Source organism: Chiloscyllium plagiosum, chromosome 35 (genome assembly GCF_004010195.1).
Source record: "Chiloscyllium plagiosum isolate BGI_BamShark_2017 chromosome 35, ASM401019v2, whole genome shotgun sequence".
NCBI lineage: Eukaryota > Metazoa > Chordata > Chondrichthyes > Orectolobiformes > Hemiscylliidae > Chiloscyllium > Chiloscyllium plagiosum.
Window position 1 is genome coordinate 8,928,253 of NC_057744.1, and position 19,435 is coordinate 8,947,687.

The following is a 19,435-nucleotide window of genomic DNA, read 5'->3' on the forward strand; positions in this document are numbered from 1 at the left end:
TGAAAGCGACCATTTAGATTCCAACAGGTACAAGAGAGATTTGATTTGTCTAATGCATTAGTCATACCCTCAATTTAGAGCTTATTATTACTGAGGGCATGGCTTAGTTCTCTGGCATGGGAGTGAAATGTTACGTTCAGCTGGAGACATTTTGGGTAGTTTAATGGAGAATGACTGTGGCCATGGCTAATCGATCAAATTAACAATTGTCGTTGGTCAAAATGGGTGGTCGAGAGCTTCACCAATGAGCAAATTAGTGCAGATGCTGAAAATAGAAAATAGAAAAGTGGCAACCTATGTTACAGCAAAATGACACCTAAAATTTGCTAAAATGTACAATTTGCTAGCGATTTACTCTCATCCCAATCTTTTTATGGATGTAAAAACTATCATTCTGGACATTTACATGTGAATGCACACAAAATGTTATGTTTACAATTCAGTTCCACATAATAATTTGCATATACCTTCACCACCCCAGATGAACAATCAGCATGATCTGGAATGATACAGCAGACCATGGTGCGAAATGAGCCACTCCTGCCCCTGTGTTCCTACATTCACAACCAATGTCAGCAACAAGCACTTTCAAATTAGCTATAACATGGTTATGTGGCAGCTCAAGTTCCATCCTCCTTGCTATAACTACAGAAGGTCACCAATTATTTCACTAATGAAACATTTTCCATTTCCCATATCCATGGTCTCCGTACAATTACAGACCCAGTGTTGAACTGTTTTTAGCAATAATAATTGTACATAAAACTTACAGTTAAAACTTTTACTTATAAAACCAGATAATAATGTGTCATTGGATATATATTCCATATATTCACCTAGCCGGCGTCTCTAAATTACTAATATGTTACTCACTGGTATCAACTACTGTGGATGCTTGTAGTGACCATATCAATGTCAATAGCACTTCTGTGTAAAGGTCAACATTTTACAAGGTTCAATTAACTGGCATCTACCCTTCTACACTCCAACATCAAAATAAAGCTAGCAATTAAACAAGATTACCTACAGTATCTTTATGAAAATATATAGCAATATGTTGACAAATTTCAAGACTACAACCTCATAATGGTCTGGAAATGGTTATAAGTCACCTGGCATCATGGTCAGTGTCTGTCATGGTATCTGAATACAGCTATGTGCATGCTTTGTGTTCACAAATATAATTCATTAAGCACTGAGAACCCTCTGTGTGCAGTGTGTATGGTCACAGTATGTTCACTTGTGTAATGAAGCATGGGACATAATTAAATACCAGCTGTACTTGCTTCAATCTTTACTTCCTGCACTGGTCTTACTAAGAGCCACAGTATCAAAGAGACTTGGAGTTATAATAGCTTTCTAACTTTATTATAAGATTTTCTATGTATATACTCATAGAAGAATGTCTCTGAGTGCTACCAAAGAGATTAGACTTTGGCACCATTATGATGGTTAAGTTCAAATTTTGAAACTGTCAATCACTCCAATGAGATTTCTTTGTTTTCTTTGTGGGGGCCATATTATCAGTATCTGGCAGAGGCTTGTGTGAGAAGCAGTGGGAGGGGACTTGGGAACTGTCACCCCTTTTCTTGGTATGTTAGATAGAAACCGGCTTGAACCAATCTTCTCTCCCTCTAAATAAACTCTGTGACATGAGGCCAAGTAAGTGAGGTGATCTCATAGATCTCTTAGTGGGCGTCACGGTGGCACAGTGGTTAGCACTGCTGCCTCACAGCTCCAGAGACCTAGGTTCAATTCCCGCCTCAGGTGACTGACTGTGTGGAGTTTGCACGTTCTCCCCGTGTCTGCGTGGGTTTCCTTCGGGTACTCCGGTTTCCTCCCACAGTCCAAAGATGTGCAGGTCAGGTGAATTGGCCACGCTAAATTGCCCGTAGTGTTAGGTAAAGGGTAAATGTAGGGGGTATGGTTGCGCATCGGCGGGGCGGTGTGGACTTGTTGGGCCGAAGGGCCTGTTTCCACACTGTAAGTAATCTAATCTAATCTAATTCAGAAGCATTTAAGATTCTGAAAGGCTTGATAATGCAGACAGATGGGTTGTTTCCTGTGCATCTAGAGCATGGAAGCAAAAGTTTAGGGGAAGGGATCTGAGCCAAAGAGAAAGGTCACCACTCAGAGTTATAAATCAACACTTTCTACCTGATAGGGTTGTGATTGCTCTTGTCCAAAATTGAGTTGTTTGATGTCTCAAGGAAATATATGGAGAAAGAAGAGTTAGCCATTTTGAATGGTAGAACAGATTCAAGGAGTTTATGATCTACTCCTTTCTCTCTTAATTCTAAACATTCTCATTTACCAAATGCATTCACCCAGATGTTACTCAGTTGGCTAACTGTCACAAACCACAGCTCACTAACTTATAGCCTGTTAATGGCCAGCTTTAACAAAGTTGAAATGAATGCTTGTGTTACATTTCCTCATTTCCAATTAAACATAGATAGTGCACACTACAACTAAGTGAAATAGATAGCAATTGTCTGACAATCCTTTGCCATTGCAAAATTAGAAATGGATTATTTCAATAGTTTCATCCTATGATAAGCACACAACAGCATGAAAAAGCACATACACGGCCCTTCCTCCAGCTAAATATACAATGTAATTGCCACATGAGATATTTTAATAAGTCCGTCTGACTTCATACAAAGGCCAGGTATTGCTGGTGTCTTCCTTTCCCCAAGAGGAGACATCGTGCATTGAAGTGGTTGTTATGTCAGAAGATTCTTCAGGTGAGAGATGGACCACTTTGGCAGCTAGTTCCGATGGTACAGTCATAAAAGGAGCACATCCGTATGCTGAGGCAGCCTGGTAACTGGAGGCAAAGTGCATCTCCTCTAGTGGGTGAAGTGGATACGGCTGGGAGCTCTGGCTTGACATGTTGTTGCTCCGGCTGGTGCTCCTGTACTGAGTTGGAGAGCTGGAGTCAAGACAAGGCAGAGAGTGGCCATGGTCGTGTGAAGATTGACAATTACTCACAGTTGCCTGCATTTGCTGGAGGGAGTCACAAAGCCCTTCGCCCTGTGTGACACTGTCTGGAACACTTTCCCATGAATCTCTCTACGTTTGAAAGAAAGACACATTTTAATACACACCTCATATACTGCAATGAGTCACAAACAACTTCATGAAGGCCATAAAACCCATTTTCAAATGTTAAGAGTCACTATGAAAATTCATACATATGAGCCCCTGACTGCTGCTGCATTTAAGGGATAAATAATTCACATTCAAAAATCAGATGGGATACATAAATGGACAACATTGCTAATTTCTGAATGTTAATAAAACACCAACATGTCAATGTATTAATTGTTTAGTTCAGGAACAAATATTGCCAGGAATGCGAGGTGAGAATCAGATGGAAACATCATATTTTGTCAATGAAATATGAAACTATTAAAGTTTCATTAAATGAGACTGCATTAAATTGCAAAATGACTACACAAAAAAACATTGAGCATCTGGATGTATTTAGTCAGAAGAATGAACGAGAGCCTTTAAAAAAACACTTTGCTTTATCACTTTATTTCAACGATCTGCTAGTTATCATCTCAATAAAAAATACTCATCAATATTCAGTAGCAAAGATTTTGATCAATCTGTCTTCAGAAGCTGAGTTGGTTACACGCAATAGATAAACAGTGCTAAGAGAGCTCGAAGGTCCTAGAGGTTTATCTTTGGGCAACCAAGAGTTCACCCAATTTCATTCAGATCTGACATAGGAGTTAGAGAAGTCTGGCTGAGCAGAGGAAGGATACTATGGAGAGGAAAAGTTGTTGAGGACTCCTGCTCCTAATTCTGTGGGGAGGCATAATGGGAATGTCATTGAACTAGTAATCCAGGAACTAATGTTCTGGGGACATGGGTTTGAACTCCACCAGGGCAGATGGTAAAATATGAAGTCAATAAACATTCTGAAGTTTAAAAGACACAAAGTCATCTAATATCAATCATGTACCTACTATCAATTGTGTAAAAACCCATCTGGTTCATTAATGCCATTTGAGGACGGAAATTGGCCATCATTATCTGGTCTGGCGTGCATGTTACTAAAGACCTACATCGATATGGCTCCTAACTGCCCTCTGGACAATAAATACTGCCCTCGTCAGTAATGCTCACATCCTACGAATTATTAATAAAATCACTTCCCATCCAGCATTGCTGGAAGTTATGTGTCTGTGTGTGGATACCATCTCAGGAGAGGATCTTTGTGTCTGTGCTGAATGATGTTTATTATTTGGGGTGATATGTAGAAAATGGTCAATGAGATAGCTCCTGGAATATGAGCTCCTTAGCATGCTGTCCTGCAAGAAGTGGGGCGGAGGGACTACAAATGATAGAGAGATGAGGAAGAAATAGAGTAATTAAATTTTTGGTGCTATAGTGGTGTAGGTCACAAAATCCAATAAAGAAGTGAGGACATCTTGATTCAAAGAGTGGTGAGAATGTGGAATTTACTATCACATGGACTGAGTTGAGACAAATATTGGCTATGTCTTTAACAGGAAGCAAGAGGGAGAAAGGCAACAAAGGACTAGGAGGTATAGTTACTCAAAAGGAAATGTCAGTGGGTATCAGTCATATATCCTTTACTGACTTTATACCACTCTTACCCACAGCTACAAAAGAAACAGTCATTCATACCAGAAATAACCAGGACCCTGACAAATTGAGTAGAAACACGACCACTGAAAGGCTGCATAGCTGAATCAATATGGAGATATCTGCATTATGTTGCACCAAGTATGATAGATTTATGATAGATTATAGAAATATAAAACCCTATAAATCATTAATATATAGGCATGGCTTCTAGGTACATAGTGTTGATTACAGATATTAAGTATTATGTAGATCATAGACAATATCCTTGTGGATTAAAGATACATAGTATTTATTATGGATATATAAATAATGTGTAGGGGGTCATAAACTCTGCGTGCTTTTGTGTGTGTGTGCGTGCCTGTGTTAAAGATACATAGTGTTGATTATAACTATATAAATACTGTATAGATCATAGATACAAGAGTGTAGGTTATTCATATTCAGTGCTGATTGCAGATATATAAAAATGTGTAAGTCATAGATAAGTGGGAATGGGTTTTATAGCTGATGGGACATGTGAAAAACAAACAGCAAAATAAGTCAGTTGAGCCAGATGACCTCTTTCTTGCTTCTAAATTCTATGTAAATCTAGTTGTTTTAAGTTTTTCCTAATGACAATGATGTAGGCTCAATTCTTCCCTTGATGTAGCTGCGCCCGTGACTGTGCACCAATAGCTATTTACCAGATGATTCATGACAGGATAAGCAAGATTATCTTGGCAGCAAATAATATTTTTCAGGTAAGGATTTGAATAGCTCAGCTGCTGCTGCTGTTGTAATAGGAACAGGTGCGTAGCTCTCTGCAAGTGCTGTGGACATTCAGCTACAGAATGACCAACATATTGCGTTGTATATACAAATACACTCAGAGCTGATCTATACCTCCCAAATATGTTAAAGCTTGCAGCTTTGTAGATTGCATTGAAAGAGGATCTGTATACCTAACAAGCAATTTGGCCCTGGGTTGCTAATTTTGCTATATGTAGCTCCTTCCTCACATTTAGAAAACTATTACAACAACTGTTCTTATTTTCTGCTACAATAAGAAACTTCAAACTGAATTTAATGGAGACAATGGAGTGAGAATTATGTGCAGGTGTGATGTGTGAGGGAGGGGAGTCCTCAGGAAAATTGGGTTGGGGTAACCGCATCAGATTCCCGAAGTAAAGAAAATTATACCTGATTAAGTTAGGGGGCAGGAAGGGGTTGATGCAAGAATCTCACACACACTGCCAAACACATTGTTGGGTATAGGGACCATGCGAGCACACTAGTATTAACTTTGCCATCTCAGGGCTCGGGACCCCAAAATTTTAGATCAAGGATCGAAGGGCCTGTTCCTGGGCTGTAAAATTTCTTTGTTCTTTGTTCACTTTAAAACATCCCATGGGGTCCCAGCCCCCACTATCAGATGTTCTGTACTAACATCTCTGCTATAGCTGACAATACCGCATGCTCTGGCAGTAATTCAAATGAAGGTCAATCAGGTATTTGCACCAATTGAATTCATTTCAATGCAGACAGTATGGAAGTATGGAGTGTCATGTTTCTCTCAAATAGATTTTAGCTCCATAACAGGCTTTTTTTTTTAACAGAAATTAATGCAGTGCTCCAGGTTTTAATTGCACAGAGTCAAAAGCATGCATCACTTAAGTTAATTATGTCAGAAGTCACACGAAACCAGGTTATAGTCCCTAACATGTTACTTGAAATCAAAGCTTTCTATAGGTATATCAGGAATAAAGGAATGACTAGAGTGCGATTAGCGCCAATCAAGGATAGTAGTGGGAAGTTGCATGTGGAGTCCGAGGAGATAGAGGAAGCACTAAGTGAATATTTCTCGTCAGTATTCACACTGGAAAAAAACAACATTGTCGAGGAGAATACTGAGATACAGGCTATTAGACTAGATGGGATGGAGGTTCACAAGGAGGAGGTGTTAGCAATTCTGTAAAGTGTGAAAATAGATGAGTCCCCTGGGCCTGATGGGATTTATCCTAGGATTGTCTAGGAAGCCAAGGAGGAGATTGTATAGCCTTTGGCTTTGATCTTTATGCCATTATTGTCTACAGGAATAGTGCCAGAAGACTAGAGGATAGCAAGTATGTTCCCTTGTTCAATAAGGGGAGTAGAGACAACCCTGGTAATTAGCGAAAGGATCCGGAGGAGATGGACTAGAATGTTGCCTGGTATGGAGGGAAGGTCTTCTGAGGAAAAGCTGAAGGACTTGAGGTAGTTTTCGTGAGAGAGAAGAAGGCTGAGAGGTGATGTAATTGAGAGATATACGATAATCAGAGGGTTAGATAGGGTGGAAAGTGAGAGCCTTTTTCCTCAGATGGTGATGGCAAACGTAGGGGACATAGCTTTAAATTGAGGGGTGATAGATATAGGGCAGATGTCAGAAGTAGTTTCTTCACTCAGAGAGTAGTAGGGGTGTGGAACGGTCTGCCTGCAACAGAATGCTGCCTGACCTGCTGTGCTTTTCCAGCACTACACTCTCAACTTTGCCTGCAACAGTAGTAGACTCACCAACTTTAAGGCCATTTAAATGGTCATTGGATCAACATATTGATGAAAATGGAATAGTGTAGGGCGGATGGGCCTCTGAAGAAATATTCTTCAAATCAAAGACCCTCTGAGATATCTGCACTCCTCTCATTCCAGCTTCTTGCATGTTGTGATTTGAATTGCTCCATCAAGACAGTTGTTCATGCCTAGAAGCTGGGATATCTTTCCTAAATGTCTGCACCTCTCTGCTTGCCCCTTTGAGACACTCCTTAAGACCTACCTCTTTGACCTTTGGTCATCAGTCATCATGGACCAGTTTTCTGTCACTTAGCAAAGCAGCTTGAATCAAATAAATTTCCAACTCAGCAGACCCATCTCTGCTTCATTGGGCCCTACGTTCACTAACTTCACTCAGGTGAGGCAGGGAGGGAATATAGCACAAGGCTGTTTGTGTATTTAGGCCAACTGGTTGGAAGCCCTACCCTGATTGTCTGGGGTTCTGACCAAGTTTGTATAATAGGTTGTTAGGTATTCTAACCCTCAACTTCAGCCTCCTCCCACTGCTCAAGCCCCCTCCAATTCCTTTCACTTTTCTCATGCTCCTTCGTGCCCCATTGCATTTTTCATAATTAATCACTCAGTGTACACTATGGACAGAACCAATCACCCACTTACTAACAATGACAAATCTTGAAATGCCCCTAAAAATATGCTTTTAAACAAATTACTGCTCTTACAAAATCATTAAAATATCAAACAGAACTTGCCATGCATAACTTAAATCACCAAAGCTTTGCCCCACTTTACTTCTCTTATCATTTTTCAAATAAATATGCAGACATCAGGGAAAACAGAATAAAGAAATAATAACATGTTAGAACCTCACAAGATGTCTATTGATCACATCTAACATTTCATTTCTACTATTGTAAACAGACCCTAGATGAGCTGATCCACTAATGAGTTTTTGGAGCTCAGCCAAGCATTCATAATGAGGCCTTCTTGTTTTTGTTTGCTGATATGGTTGCCAGCTTATTATTACAAATGTCTGATATTTTATAGAGTTATAAAAGCAGCAGGCTTTACAGAACAGATTGCTGAATTGTTGTTGATTTACATCGGTATTTCAAGACTTATTATTGCCATTAAACAGCTCTGTTCACCTAACATACTGGATGAGTTGGCTTTGGGAACATGAAGCGGGAATGAGAGATATGGGGGTGGGAAGCTTGGGTAAAGGTTTTTAAACTTACCTTTCAAAAGGTCCTGAATCCAGACTATGGTTCACGACTCCTCTGAGGCACCATGAACTATGAGTCCTTGAGAAGTTGTCAGAATCCCTGATAACTGCAACAGTGCACAAGATACCGACCATTGCAATGGAGCCATCTGGTGGTGGATGCAAAAAGCTGGCAAATTACCTGCAGCCTTATGTCATTCCAGTGAAAATTGGCAGCACCTGGGAACAGGGATGGGAATTCTAGAAACAGATCCCACTTTCTAAAGTAATCCAGAGTTGGCTGACTCTGCAAAGATCTGAGCCAATATGTCCTTACTTGACCTTGTGTCATACTTTGCTTAATAATGCTTCCATGAGGCACTGATTGATTACATTAAACACACTGTGTAAATCAAAAGTGTTGATTTTTAACTTTAATTGTCTGGATCTTTTAAAATTCAGGAAGAAAGCTTGCAGGATGTCGTAGGGCCTCTGTACAAATGGGTAGATTTTGAGTGAGTTAAAGTACCAGTTTAGTTTCAGAAGCAAGAATCCATAAGTCAATGAAAAAACTGTGGATGTTGAAAATCAGAAACAAAAACAGAAATTGCTAGAGAAGCTCAGCAGGTCTGGCAGCATCTGTGGAGAGAAATCGGAGTTAATGTTTCGGGTCGAGTGACCCTTTCTTAAAATCCATCATTCATGCAACGTGTATGAGTTCACAATGTGTCATGGCAGCTTCAAGTCTGGATTCCCCAGCTAGAAACCATTCAGTTCAACTACATGTCCAGAGGATTTTGTCAAACCCCATTGCCAATCAGATTAGGTCAGCCATTAATACCAGGCAAAAGTAAATGATTACATACCAGCAAAAAATGTGATGACTCATTGGGAAAAGGTGGAATGAGAGGTGGGGGTGCCTGTGGCGTGAAAATGGAATTTGCCATGGATGGGAATGTTGATGTGCGGTAATCTCCAAACGTTTCAGTGAAGTAGGGGTCAAACAGGGGTTGATACCCTGAGACACCCGGTGGATCACATCCAAGGGACTTCCCACTGAGAGAAGATGAGTATACATCTGCAGTGTACTGCTTAGACGGATGACAATGAGATAGCTCAGAATCTGATAGATATGGCCTTCTCACACCATAATAACCAGGTATTACATGGGAGCCTATTCAAAAAGAAAAGACGCGTGTTATTATCCATTTCAGCTTAGCCATGAAATTTACAATTAATAATAACCAGAAAACCTGAATAAGGAAATGAGAGTTTTAAGAACATCAATTGTTCAGGGAATCACTCATTTCTCTCCAATGAGGTTCAAATTCACATTTTTCTTTTGATTTTAGCCATTTAGGAATTTAAAATTTCTGTTAGCTCTCATTAGTCAAACTAAAATCACAAAATAGCTATTGTTACTAGATGTGATGTGAGCAGACCCTGGAATAAATATTGGTTGTGACATTTTTTATTCATTCTTGGAATGTGGGCATTGTTGGCTGAGCCAGCATTTATTGCCTGTCCCTAGTTGCTCTTGAGAAGGTGGTAATGAGCTACGTCTTGAACCATTATAGTCCCACTGTAGGTAGGCTGTTAGGGAGGGAACTTCAAGAATTTTACCCAATGAATCTGAAGGAATGGAGATACATTTCCAAGTCTGGATGCTAAATGGTTTGGAGAGGAAGTTTCAGCTGGTGGTCTTCCCATGTACCTGTTGTTCTTCTAGATGCAAGTGGTAGTGGGTTTGGAAGGTGATGCCTAAGCATCTTTGGTGAATTCCTACCATATATCTCGTAGATGGTGCATACTGCCTCTACTGGGAGTCAGTGGAAGGGCGAATGGGATTGTTCTGTACTAACATCAGATGCTGCACAAGTAGTAGTGTCTGAAACAATGAACCCCACAATCAAACGAAATTGGTCACCACTGGTCTCAACTGAGTACTTAGGGTGGGTGACTGATACTGGTCATACCTCCATAGCCAGCCCACCAGAATGGGGAAGAGTAATAATAGATCTCCTGCCTCATCAATTGAAATCCTAAGGTAAATCCCAAGAAATGGGGGTCTTTGAGGTGGCTACAGAAAGTGGGGAGAGAGGATTGTTTGCGATTCTCATGGATTCTGCAGGCCATGCTGCCTTGAAAGGAATATGTTTTGTTTGGTTTTCAAAGCATTCTCCACATGGTGGCTACAGAGGTAGCTGATGAATGGGTCCAGTGTCTTTGTTTACACTGGGGTCTCATTTTTAAAAAGTAATGTTCAACAGACATTAACATTCTCATCAAAACATACCAAATGCTTATAGTGCTGACTAGGTAGACGATTGAGGCCAGACAGTATAGGTCCAGGGGTTACAGTCTCAGGATATGGAGTGAGCCATTTATCATAAGGCCATAGCTCATAAAAGTGGAACTAGGACATAAGCCCTTGGGACAACAGCATTCCACCATTCAATGAGGTCACAGCTGATCTGATAATCCTCAACTTCACTATCCTGCCTTATCCCCTTAATTCCCTTACTGATTAAAATCTCTTTACAATTATGACTATGACATATGCAACTGATAATACTTGTTCACTCAATGGGCTGTGAAGTTTTATAATTCCCCCTCCCAGATGGCTGTGACTGCTCTTTGAATATATTGAAAACCGCAATCAAGAGAATTTAGCACTGTAAGGAAATCAAACGTTCTGGGTGTCGGGTTGGAATGTACAGTTGCTGTAAAAATGTGACCAGGACCTTACCGATGGATGGAACAGGCTCAAGCAGCTGAAACATTGACTCCTGCTCCTGTTGCTTATGCTTTATATTCAAGGGTCTTTTTTCCAGGGGCCCCACAATGTAGGCAGTGAAACCAATACCGAGGCAAATCAGATGCCAGCTATCCCACTTTTAAGTTAGCCTGCTTGGCGCCCATTTTACTCCTGACGGACACTGAGACAGCATGTAATAATTTTAATCCCACTACACCTGACAGAAATTAGTTTCTGGTGTGGCCTCATTCTGTGTTGTTACTCTTCACCATGTTTTGTTATTTGTCTTCCCTACCTATTGCATCCAGGTCAGACATCATTTATGCCTTGAACACTTTCTGTAGCAGACATCATTCTCTGTGAGGTGTGTGAGGTCGTGATAGTAATTTTATTCCGAACCTCTGAGAATGCTGCTCCTAATCTGTGCTCCAGAGAAACGTATCCAAATTAGTTGATCGGCTGTGTATTATTTCTCCCCAGAGACATTGCCCCTTTTTGTATTAAAATGTTTTAAAATGAATCGACCCAGGGCATCTGATAACTATTATGGAAAGATTTTTTTGTGAAATCTACACCAATTCAGTGTGAGATCTTTGGTCCTTGCATAATGATTGGCCAGCATTAAATATTTAGGGAAATACTTAGAAATATTGATACAATCCTTTTCAAACAATATTCTGAGGATATTTTTTTAAATGCATTTCAATACTGTTCTAGCAATCAGTGATACCCTTTTAATTAAAGAAACAAGAATTGTTGTTACACTGAAGAAATTGTTGTTTCACATATCAATTGTCAAAGAGACATACCCTTTGATCCAACTTGTCCATGCCAACCAGATATCCTAAATTAATCTAGTCCCATTTGCCAGCACGAGGACTCATATTCCTCCAAACCCATCCTATACATATACCCATCCAGATGCCTTTTAAATGGTGTAATTGTACCAGCCTCCACCACTTCCTCTGGCAGCTCGCTACACACATGCACCACTCTCAGTGTGAAAAAGTTGCTCTTTTGGTCCCTTTTAAGTCTTTCCCCTCTCACCTTAAACCTACGCTCTCCAGTTTTGAACTCTCCTGAGGAAAAGACCTTGGCTATTCACTTTATCCACACCCCTCATGGTTTTATAAGCGTCTAAAAAGTCACCCCTCAACCTCTAACTACCAAATAATGAGAGATTTCATCACAAATGTGTCAAATGTTCTTTTTAATGTGTATTAAATGCATTGAAAAACTATTTCAGAATTAAAATAACTTAGTAGTCTATTTAGAGGTCTCCCTCTCTCCAATAGAATTGATCATAGTATTTGTACTATTAAATAGCACATAGAGCAGTACAGCACAGTACATCCCTTCAACTCACGATGTTGTGCTGACCTTTTATCCTACTCTAAGGTCAAACTAACCTACATACCCTACATTTTACTATCATCCATGTGCGTATCCAAGAGTCGCTTAAATGTCCCCAATGTATCTGACTCTACTGCCTCTGCTGGTAGTGCATTCCATGCACCTACCACTCTCTGTGACAAGAACCTCCCCTAAACCTTCCTTCAATCACTTAAAAATTATGCCGTCTTGTGATAGCCATTTCTACTCTGGGAGAAAGTCTTTGGCTATCCATTCTATCTACGCCTCTCAACATCTTGTGCCCCTCTGTCAAGTCACCTGTCACCCTTCTTCACTCCAATCAGAAAAACCCTAATTCCCTCAATCTTTTTTCATAAATTATGCCCCTGAGTCCAGGCAGCATCCTGGTAAATCTCCTCTGCACCCTCTCTAAAGCTTCCACATCCTTCCCATACCTTAAGTTGAAAATAACGGTGGCACAGTGGTTAGCACTGTTGCCTCACAGCGCCAGAGACCTGGGTTCAATTCCCGCCTCAGGCGACTGACTGTGTGGAGTTTGCACATTCTCCCTGTGTCTGCGTGGGTTTCCTCCGGGTGCTCCGGTTTCCTCCCACAGTCCAAAGATGTGCAGGTGAATTGGCCATGCTAAATTGCCCGTAGTGTTAGGTAAGGGGTAAATGTAGGGGTATGGGTGGGTTGCGCTTCGGCGGGTCGGTGTGGACTTGTTGGGCCGAAGGGCCTGTTTCCACACTGTAATCTAATCTAATCTAATCTAATCTAAAAAAAATCTAATTCATGTGTCAATAATGATAATCCTAAAGTTCAGGATTCCTAGATTTTCATTGATAAAAACCATTTCCTATTGGAAAACACCTTCAGCTCCTCTTAGCTAAAAGCAGCATTAGAAGATGCTTGAGTGGTAACTGAAGTCAGGTACTCATCAGAAAGGCAAGATTAATTGTACGAAGACTTCTGCTTTACAGTCAAGCATCTCTTACAGTCATTCAGTAACACCTCGACAAATGTTTTATTTATTCCTTATCCACTCTTGGACGCATTCACCAAAAGTTTGTATGCATCCTTATCCAATATCTGGGGCCGAAACTAATGTGGTTTCAAAGCACCTTTGAGGTGTCACCAGGTTTCATCCTTTAAGTACAACTGTATTTCAGTGACACCAAACAACCAAAAATATGTTGGTATTCAAATAAGGTGTGACTGAATCTTTATTAATCATCTGACACTCCCTTTTAGTACCTGTTTAAGATGTTTAATTTCCCTCAATATTTAGCCATCTCCATGACAAGAGCAAGTACAGAAGTAAGAACTTCATGCTAAAACGAGACATGAAGTGCAAGGGCAAGGATGGTAGAGACAGAAACCTCATAACATTTAAGAAATATTTAGATGTGCACTTGCAATGCCAAGGCATACAAGGCTATGGGCCAAGTACTGGAAAATAGGAATAGAGTAGTTAGGTGATTGATTTTGACTGGCACAGAATTGATGGGCCTTTTTTCTATTCTGTAGTACTCTATGACTCTATGACACATGGGATTGGGATGCAAGAAAACAATCCTATAAAGGGGTCACCGATTTAAACAGTATGAGATAAGGGTACAGATTAATTTTTGCTGATTAAACTCAGACCAGACAGAAAGACTGTGATTGGTCAGCAGTACAGCTTACCTTCGGCAAGCAGTAAGAACTGATTGATTCCATAAACCTTTCCTCAAAAATGACAATACACTGCATGGACAAATTCCTTAGTCATAACTCTTGCAACAACTGTACAGGGCATTGATGAGATTGCACAGTTTTGATCTCTTCAAGATGAATATAGATTAGATTCCCTACAGTGTGGAAACAGGCCATTTGGCCTTACATATACCTATATAGGAAGTAGTTCAGAGAAGATTCAGTTGAGCTAATTCATGGGATGAAGTGGTTGTCACAAGAGGAAAGGTCGAGCAAGTTAGTCCAAAACTCATTTGAGAGTAGAAGGATGAGAAGTGATATTTGATCGGCATGGAGCCATTTGTGCCAAAGGGCCTATCTCCATTCTGTAGGATTCTATGACTCTATAACTGGAAGTATATGTGAATATTTGAAATTACTAGCATGTTCGCATGAATCACACCATGAGTCCAACGGATAATAAAATGTTTTGAGTTTATTAGTATCCTTTCTTTTGTTTTTGGTATTTTGGAAGTATTTTGGCAAAAAATTGTACTTACCAGACATCTGGACGTAAGCCGGTGTTTGAGAAGAGTTAGCTCCAGTCTACAAGAGAAGAATGAGAAAAGGTACTTTTAAATGCAATTGCTGGTGTTTTCAGTACAATCAGTAAATCCATAGACTACAAAGGCAAGGTGATGGGCATTTATAAAACTATGATGAAACCTCAGTTGGAATATTGTGTCCAATTTTGGATATCAGACTTTCAGAGGGATATGAAGGTGAAAAGGATTTACAAGAATAGCTCCAGAGATGAGGAATTTCAGTTACTTGGATAGATTGGAGAAAATGGGATTGTTCTCCTTCGAAAACAGAAGGTTGAAGAAAGTTTTGATAAACCTGTTGAAAATCCTGAGAGTTCATGAGAGAGAAGATGGAGAGATGCTGTTTCTGTTGCTGGAAGGGGCAATATCCAAAGGGACATATTCAAGGTGCTCATCCAAAAAAATCAAAGTTAAAATGAAGAAAAGCACTTTTACACAGTGAATGAAGTGCATTGTTTGAAATGTTGGTGCAGGCAATTATGGTTTTCAAGAGGGAATTGGATAAGTACCTGAAAGGAAAAAAAAATTGCAGTGAAAGCGTAGAAGAGTGGAACCAGCTAAATTGTTCTTGCAGAGAGTGGGCATGGACTCAATGGGCCAAATGGCCTCTTTCTGTGCTGTAGCAAATATATGTTTTGGTTTCTATGAAAAATATTGTGGAGCATAGCCTTGGCTTTGTGAGAAAACAAATAAGGAAATCTTCAAAAATAAAATGCCAGTTATCAAAAAAAGAAAAACACTAATTGAGATAAGCGTGAACCAATTATATCTCCACATTGCTATACCAAGAAAATCATGCAGGTATGGTACAAAGCCAGAAATTAATTCTTGGGACAATGGCCATAATTCTCCCCAAACTGAGGAATGAAGTACAGTATCAGTTGACATGACAGACCGTTGTTGTGCAACTGCCCACTAAACTAATACAAACCCTCCCCCTCGCCCAGAATAATTTTGATGCAAATATGTAACCAGATTAATTTGCATGCTGCAGCAGTTATTGTATTTGGATGTTGCAGGTAGAGCTCTGGGAGCTGCGGCTGGTTATTCACCATAAGCATTCTGATCTGTTTAAAGAAATAAACCATTATCAAACTAAATAAATCTTTGACTGCAACCAGTCATTGAGAAAGACAGCTACTAGCTCTGTCATGAACAACAGTGTCGGAGAAAGCAGGAATAGTCATGGGGGGGGGGGTGGGGATGGTGGGGGGAGGGGGGAATGTCAGAAACACATTGCTACATGATAAGTCACAACCTTTCATTGGACCCCTACTTTTTGCACTTACATTGTGTGACTGAACATCCAAATTCATGTGGAGAAGGATGTTTTGTTTTATTGTAAAATCCAGATTAAAACATACGAATAAGACTGATGTAATTTATGAAAATGGTACCAAAAATACAATGGGTGGAATCTTAAAGGGACCTGAATAATGTGGACTATGGCAGGAAATGTGCAGAACCACTCAATAAGTCCAACGAGGTCTATCTTGAATTTGGGAGCAACTCATTGCACCTTTTAAATAAACCTGAGTGTTGGTGATTTGATTCTAGGGGGCAGCTGCAAGTTGCCTGTCATATCAGATTACTGAGCATACCCAACCCATTAATATCCTACTTCTCACTGCAAGCAAACGAGATGCTAAGCCTTCTCGAAATGGAATTCAGCAAAGGTACCTGCTGAGTCTCCACATTCAAGAGGGCATGATACAAGGCCACCAGCTACACACCCCTCTCATCTAGTAATAGCCAACCTGTCAGGACACCTCTCTGCAGGACACTGAGGAAGTACAGAGCTGCATTGTAGAGTACACTAGCAATTGTATTGAAAGGATTGCTACATCTCAAGACTGCTGCTTGCTTTCTTAGAGGCTGCTAACTTAACATCTACCTGCATGCTCACAGTTTCCTTGCTATAGCTGTTAGTGTATTGATGCTACCAGTACTGTCATATTGACAGGCTGTTTTGCATAGAGTATTTGTCTGTCCAGGAAGGTGTCGGATGGAAAGGAAACTACTGGTCGTATTGTTGTCCAGTGCACCAATGTATCAACCTAACACCAAAAATACGTGCCAACTGCCTGTGTGGCAAACACACTGCTCATTTATTCAACAGGATGGTCATGTCAGAAGGTGGATGGGGTCTGGTGCAATCGAGGGGTAGCCGTAGTTTATCTGGAGTTCCCAGTACAATCACTCATAGGCACAGTCCAATGGCTTAGCCATGGTCAGTTCCACTTGGGCTGGACACAGTCACTCAGTGGTTAGCACTGCTGCCTCACAACGCTAGGGATCGGGTTCAATTCCAGCCTCGAGCGACCATCTGTGTGGAGTTTGCACATTCTCCCCGTGTCTGCATGGGTTTCTTCTGGTGCTCCAGTTTCCTCCCACAGTCCAAAGATGTGCAGGTTAGGTGAATTGGCCATGCTAAATTGCCCATAGTGTTCAGGGATGTGTAGGTTAGGCGTATTAGCCAGGGATAAATATGGGATAATAAGGTAGGAGAATGGGTCTGGTTGAGTTCTTCTTCGGAGGGTCGGTGTGGACCTTTTGGGCCGAATGGCCTGATTCCACACTGTATGATGTTCAATTACAGCCCAGGGGATGGCCAATGGGCTGTTCTGAAGTGGCATCACAGTGGTCAGAGGAATCACGTTTCATCACTTGAAGAACTCCAAAGTACCGGTCAGAGGCTTGGTCAGTAATGTCTAGAGACTGTCAGTCGAAATCAATGAGAGATCCAAGTGGGACCTGCCCTGGGGAGCCTGTACATTGGTTGTTGAGGATGGGGAACACTGAAGAGGTACTGGGGGCTCATTGACAAAAGGAGTGAGGCAGTCAAGAGTGAAGTTGAGTGACAGTGATAGGGAGAAACTTAAGATTTAAGAGCAGTATGCAGAACAGCACTTGATGGCATGGTAGGGTACGGGGTGGGGGGTTGTGTTTTGACAGGGAGATTCTGGAAGACCACTGTAGGCACCATTACGGTACAAAGTCAGGGTTCAAGGGTGAGGAGAACAGCAGAGGCAAAGTTCAATGTGTTGGGTATCCAGATGGGGTGGGGTTGGGGGGGTGGGGTGTAGGGAAGGGATATGTGTAGAAATGAGTTATTGAGGTCATGGAGGTACCAGTACCTAGGTACCTGATGACCAATCGGAACCAGCCAATGACAGCGTCCACCTTGAGCTGCATTCTCTACTGTCCTGACCATTCACTAAATGCTAACTGCAATAGGAAAACAGCTGGGACAACAATATCACAATGGGTGAAGTCAGTGTCCAATTGATGGATGAAAATGGGGGACCCACATCTTCTGGACCCTCGGACATCATAGGGGAAATCCATGAAGCATGCAGTTGAAAACCCCTGCATTTTGTCAGCCATTTACAATGCAAACAGAGTGAATGTGATTCGGCTTCAATTGCTGGTCAAAGGCAGTTTACTCCATGACATCACTTCATGTAAACTGAACATTGGAATCTCAGTGATGCAGACATTAACAACAATGATATAAAAAGAGGCAAATGCTGGTCAAAACCGACCAGCACTTGTGAAACAAGAAAGGCTGCCCAGAGAGATGGAGGTGAATACTTCACCATCTGACATCGGTGTGGGCCTGGGACAGGAAGAGGTTCGGAACAAAGTAGCCATTTTTGATGCAACGTGTTGGACACTCAGCTGAGGCAGCAGCTTCCCCAAGTTGGTGCACACACTGAGACTGAAGCTGAATGGAAGTTGGAGACATGGCCCTCATTATTAGGGTGCAGCATACCTCACTGACTGGAGGAATATGAGCAGCCTTCACCTGCAGGCTATGGCATCACTGACTGCTCGCAGAACTCAGATTTTGTTTTTGCTGCTTCAGTTCCCAACATAGGTCATTGCCAGCAAGAGTCAGGCACCCAGCCACTGGTTGGATGTGGATCATTGGGGCTGCTCCCGAAGAAAGCGAAGGGGGATGTAGGGGACCAGGACTGATGGCGAGCATGCTGCTATGGAGAATGAGAAGCACCCAGCTCAGGGAGAAATCACCTTCGCATGGCGCCTCAGGATACTCAGGAGTTGACAGCAGGGCCTGAGTCTTTTTGACTCGGACTTGACTTCTTGGGAGTGGGTGAGGTACAATGCGGGTGCAGGCTCCGTATCTTTCGGGACTTTGTGGTGGAACTATGCTGGATTCTGGAGTGGGACCTGAGTGGGAATCTGTCGTCTCCCAGTGGTTATGAAAGGACTTTAAACCTCCATGCAGCTGACTCCTTCCAGGGAGCAAGAGGTGATTTGTGTGGGATCGCTCAAATGCAACAGGACAGCGACCAAAGACACCTGTGCATTTTATTTCCCGACGTTTTAGACAGTGCTACAGCGGTCAGTGGGATTCAGGAACGTTTACTGCTCAGATATGGCACTGAGAGTTCTGTACTACAGTGCTGAGGAATTCATCAAAAGGAAGGGTTTTTTTTTATTTAACCTACTTATCTTAATCAATCTGTTCAGAGATGTTATTACATACTTCTGGAGCAGGTGAGATTTGAACCCAGACCTTTTGATCCAGGGTTAGGGACACTACCACTCCACAATAAGAGGGGGAATATTCCATTAATGTCCAGGTGGTCACTGTTTCCACTTCTTGGTAGGTTGTGCTCACAATCCTAGCAGCTGCTGTGATACTTACATCCTGGAGCACTC

The 19,435-nt window shown here is 41.4% G+C and overlaps 1 protein-coding gene across 2 annotated transcripts in view; it reads right to left on the reverse strand.

The window, feature by feature from the left end:
- Positions 1 to 1,934: 1,934 nt before the first annotated feature.
- LOC122540629 (uncharacterized protein C11orf53 homolog) overlaps positions 1,935 to 19,435 on the reverse strand; it is a 58,689-nt gene continuing 41,188 nt past the window's right edge. For both annotated transcript variants that reach the window (XM_043676602.1, XM_043676601.1), the window contains exons 3-5: positions 14,702 to 14,747; positions 9,220 to 9,527; positions 1,935 to 3,075 (exon numbers count right to left, since the gene is read on the reverse strand). In XM_043676602.1, coding sequence (XP_043532537.1) covers positions 2,638 to 3,075; positions 9,220 to 9,527; positions 14,702 to 14,747 — 792 coding nt within the window. In that variant the 3' untranslated portion in view covers positions 1,935 to 2,637. The remainder of the gene's footprint in view (positions 3,076 to 9,219; positions 9,528 to 14,701; positions 14,748 to 19,435) is intronic.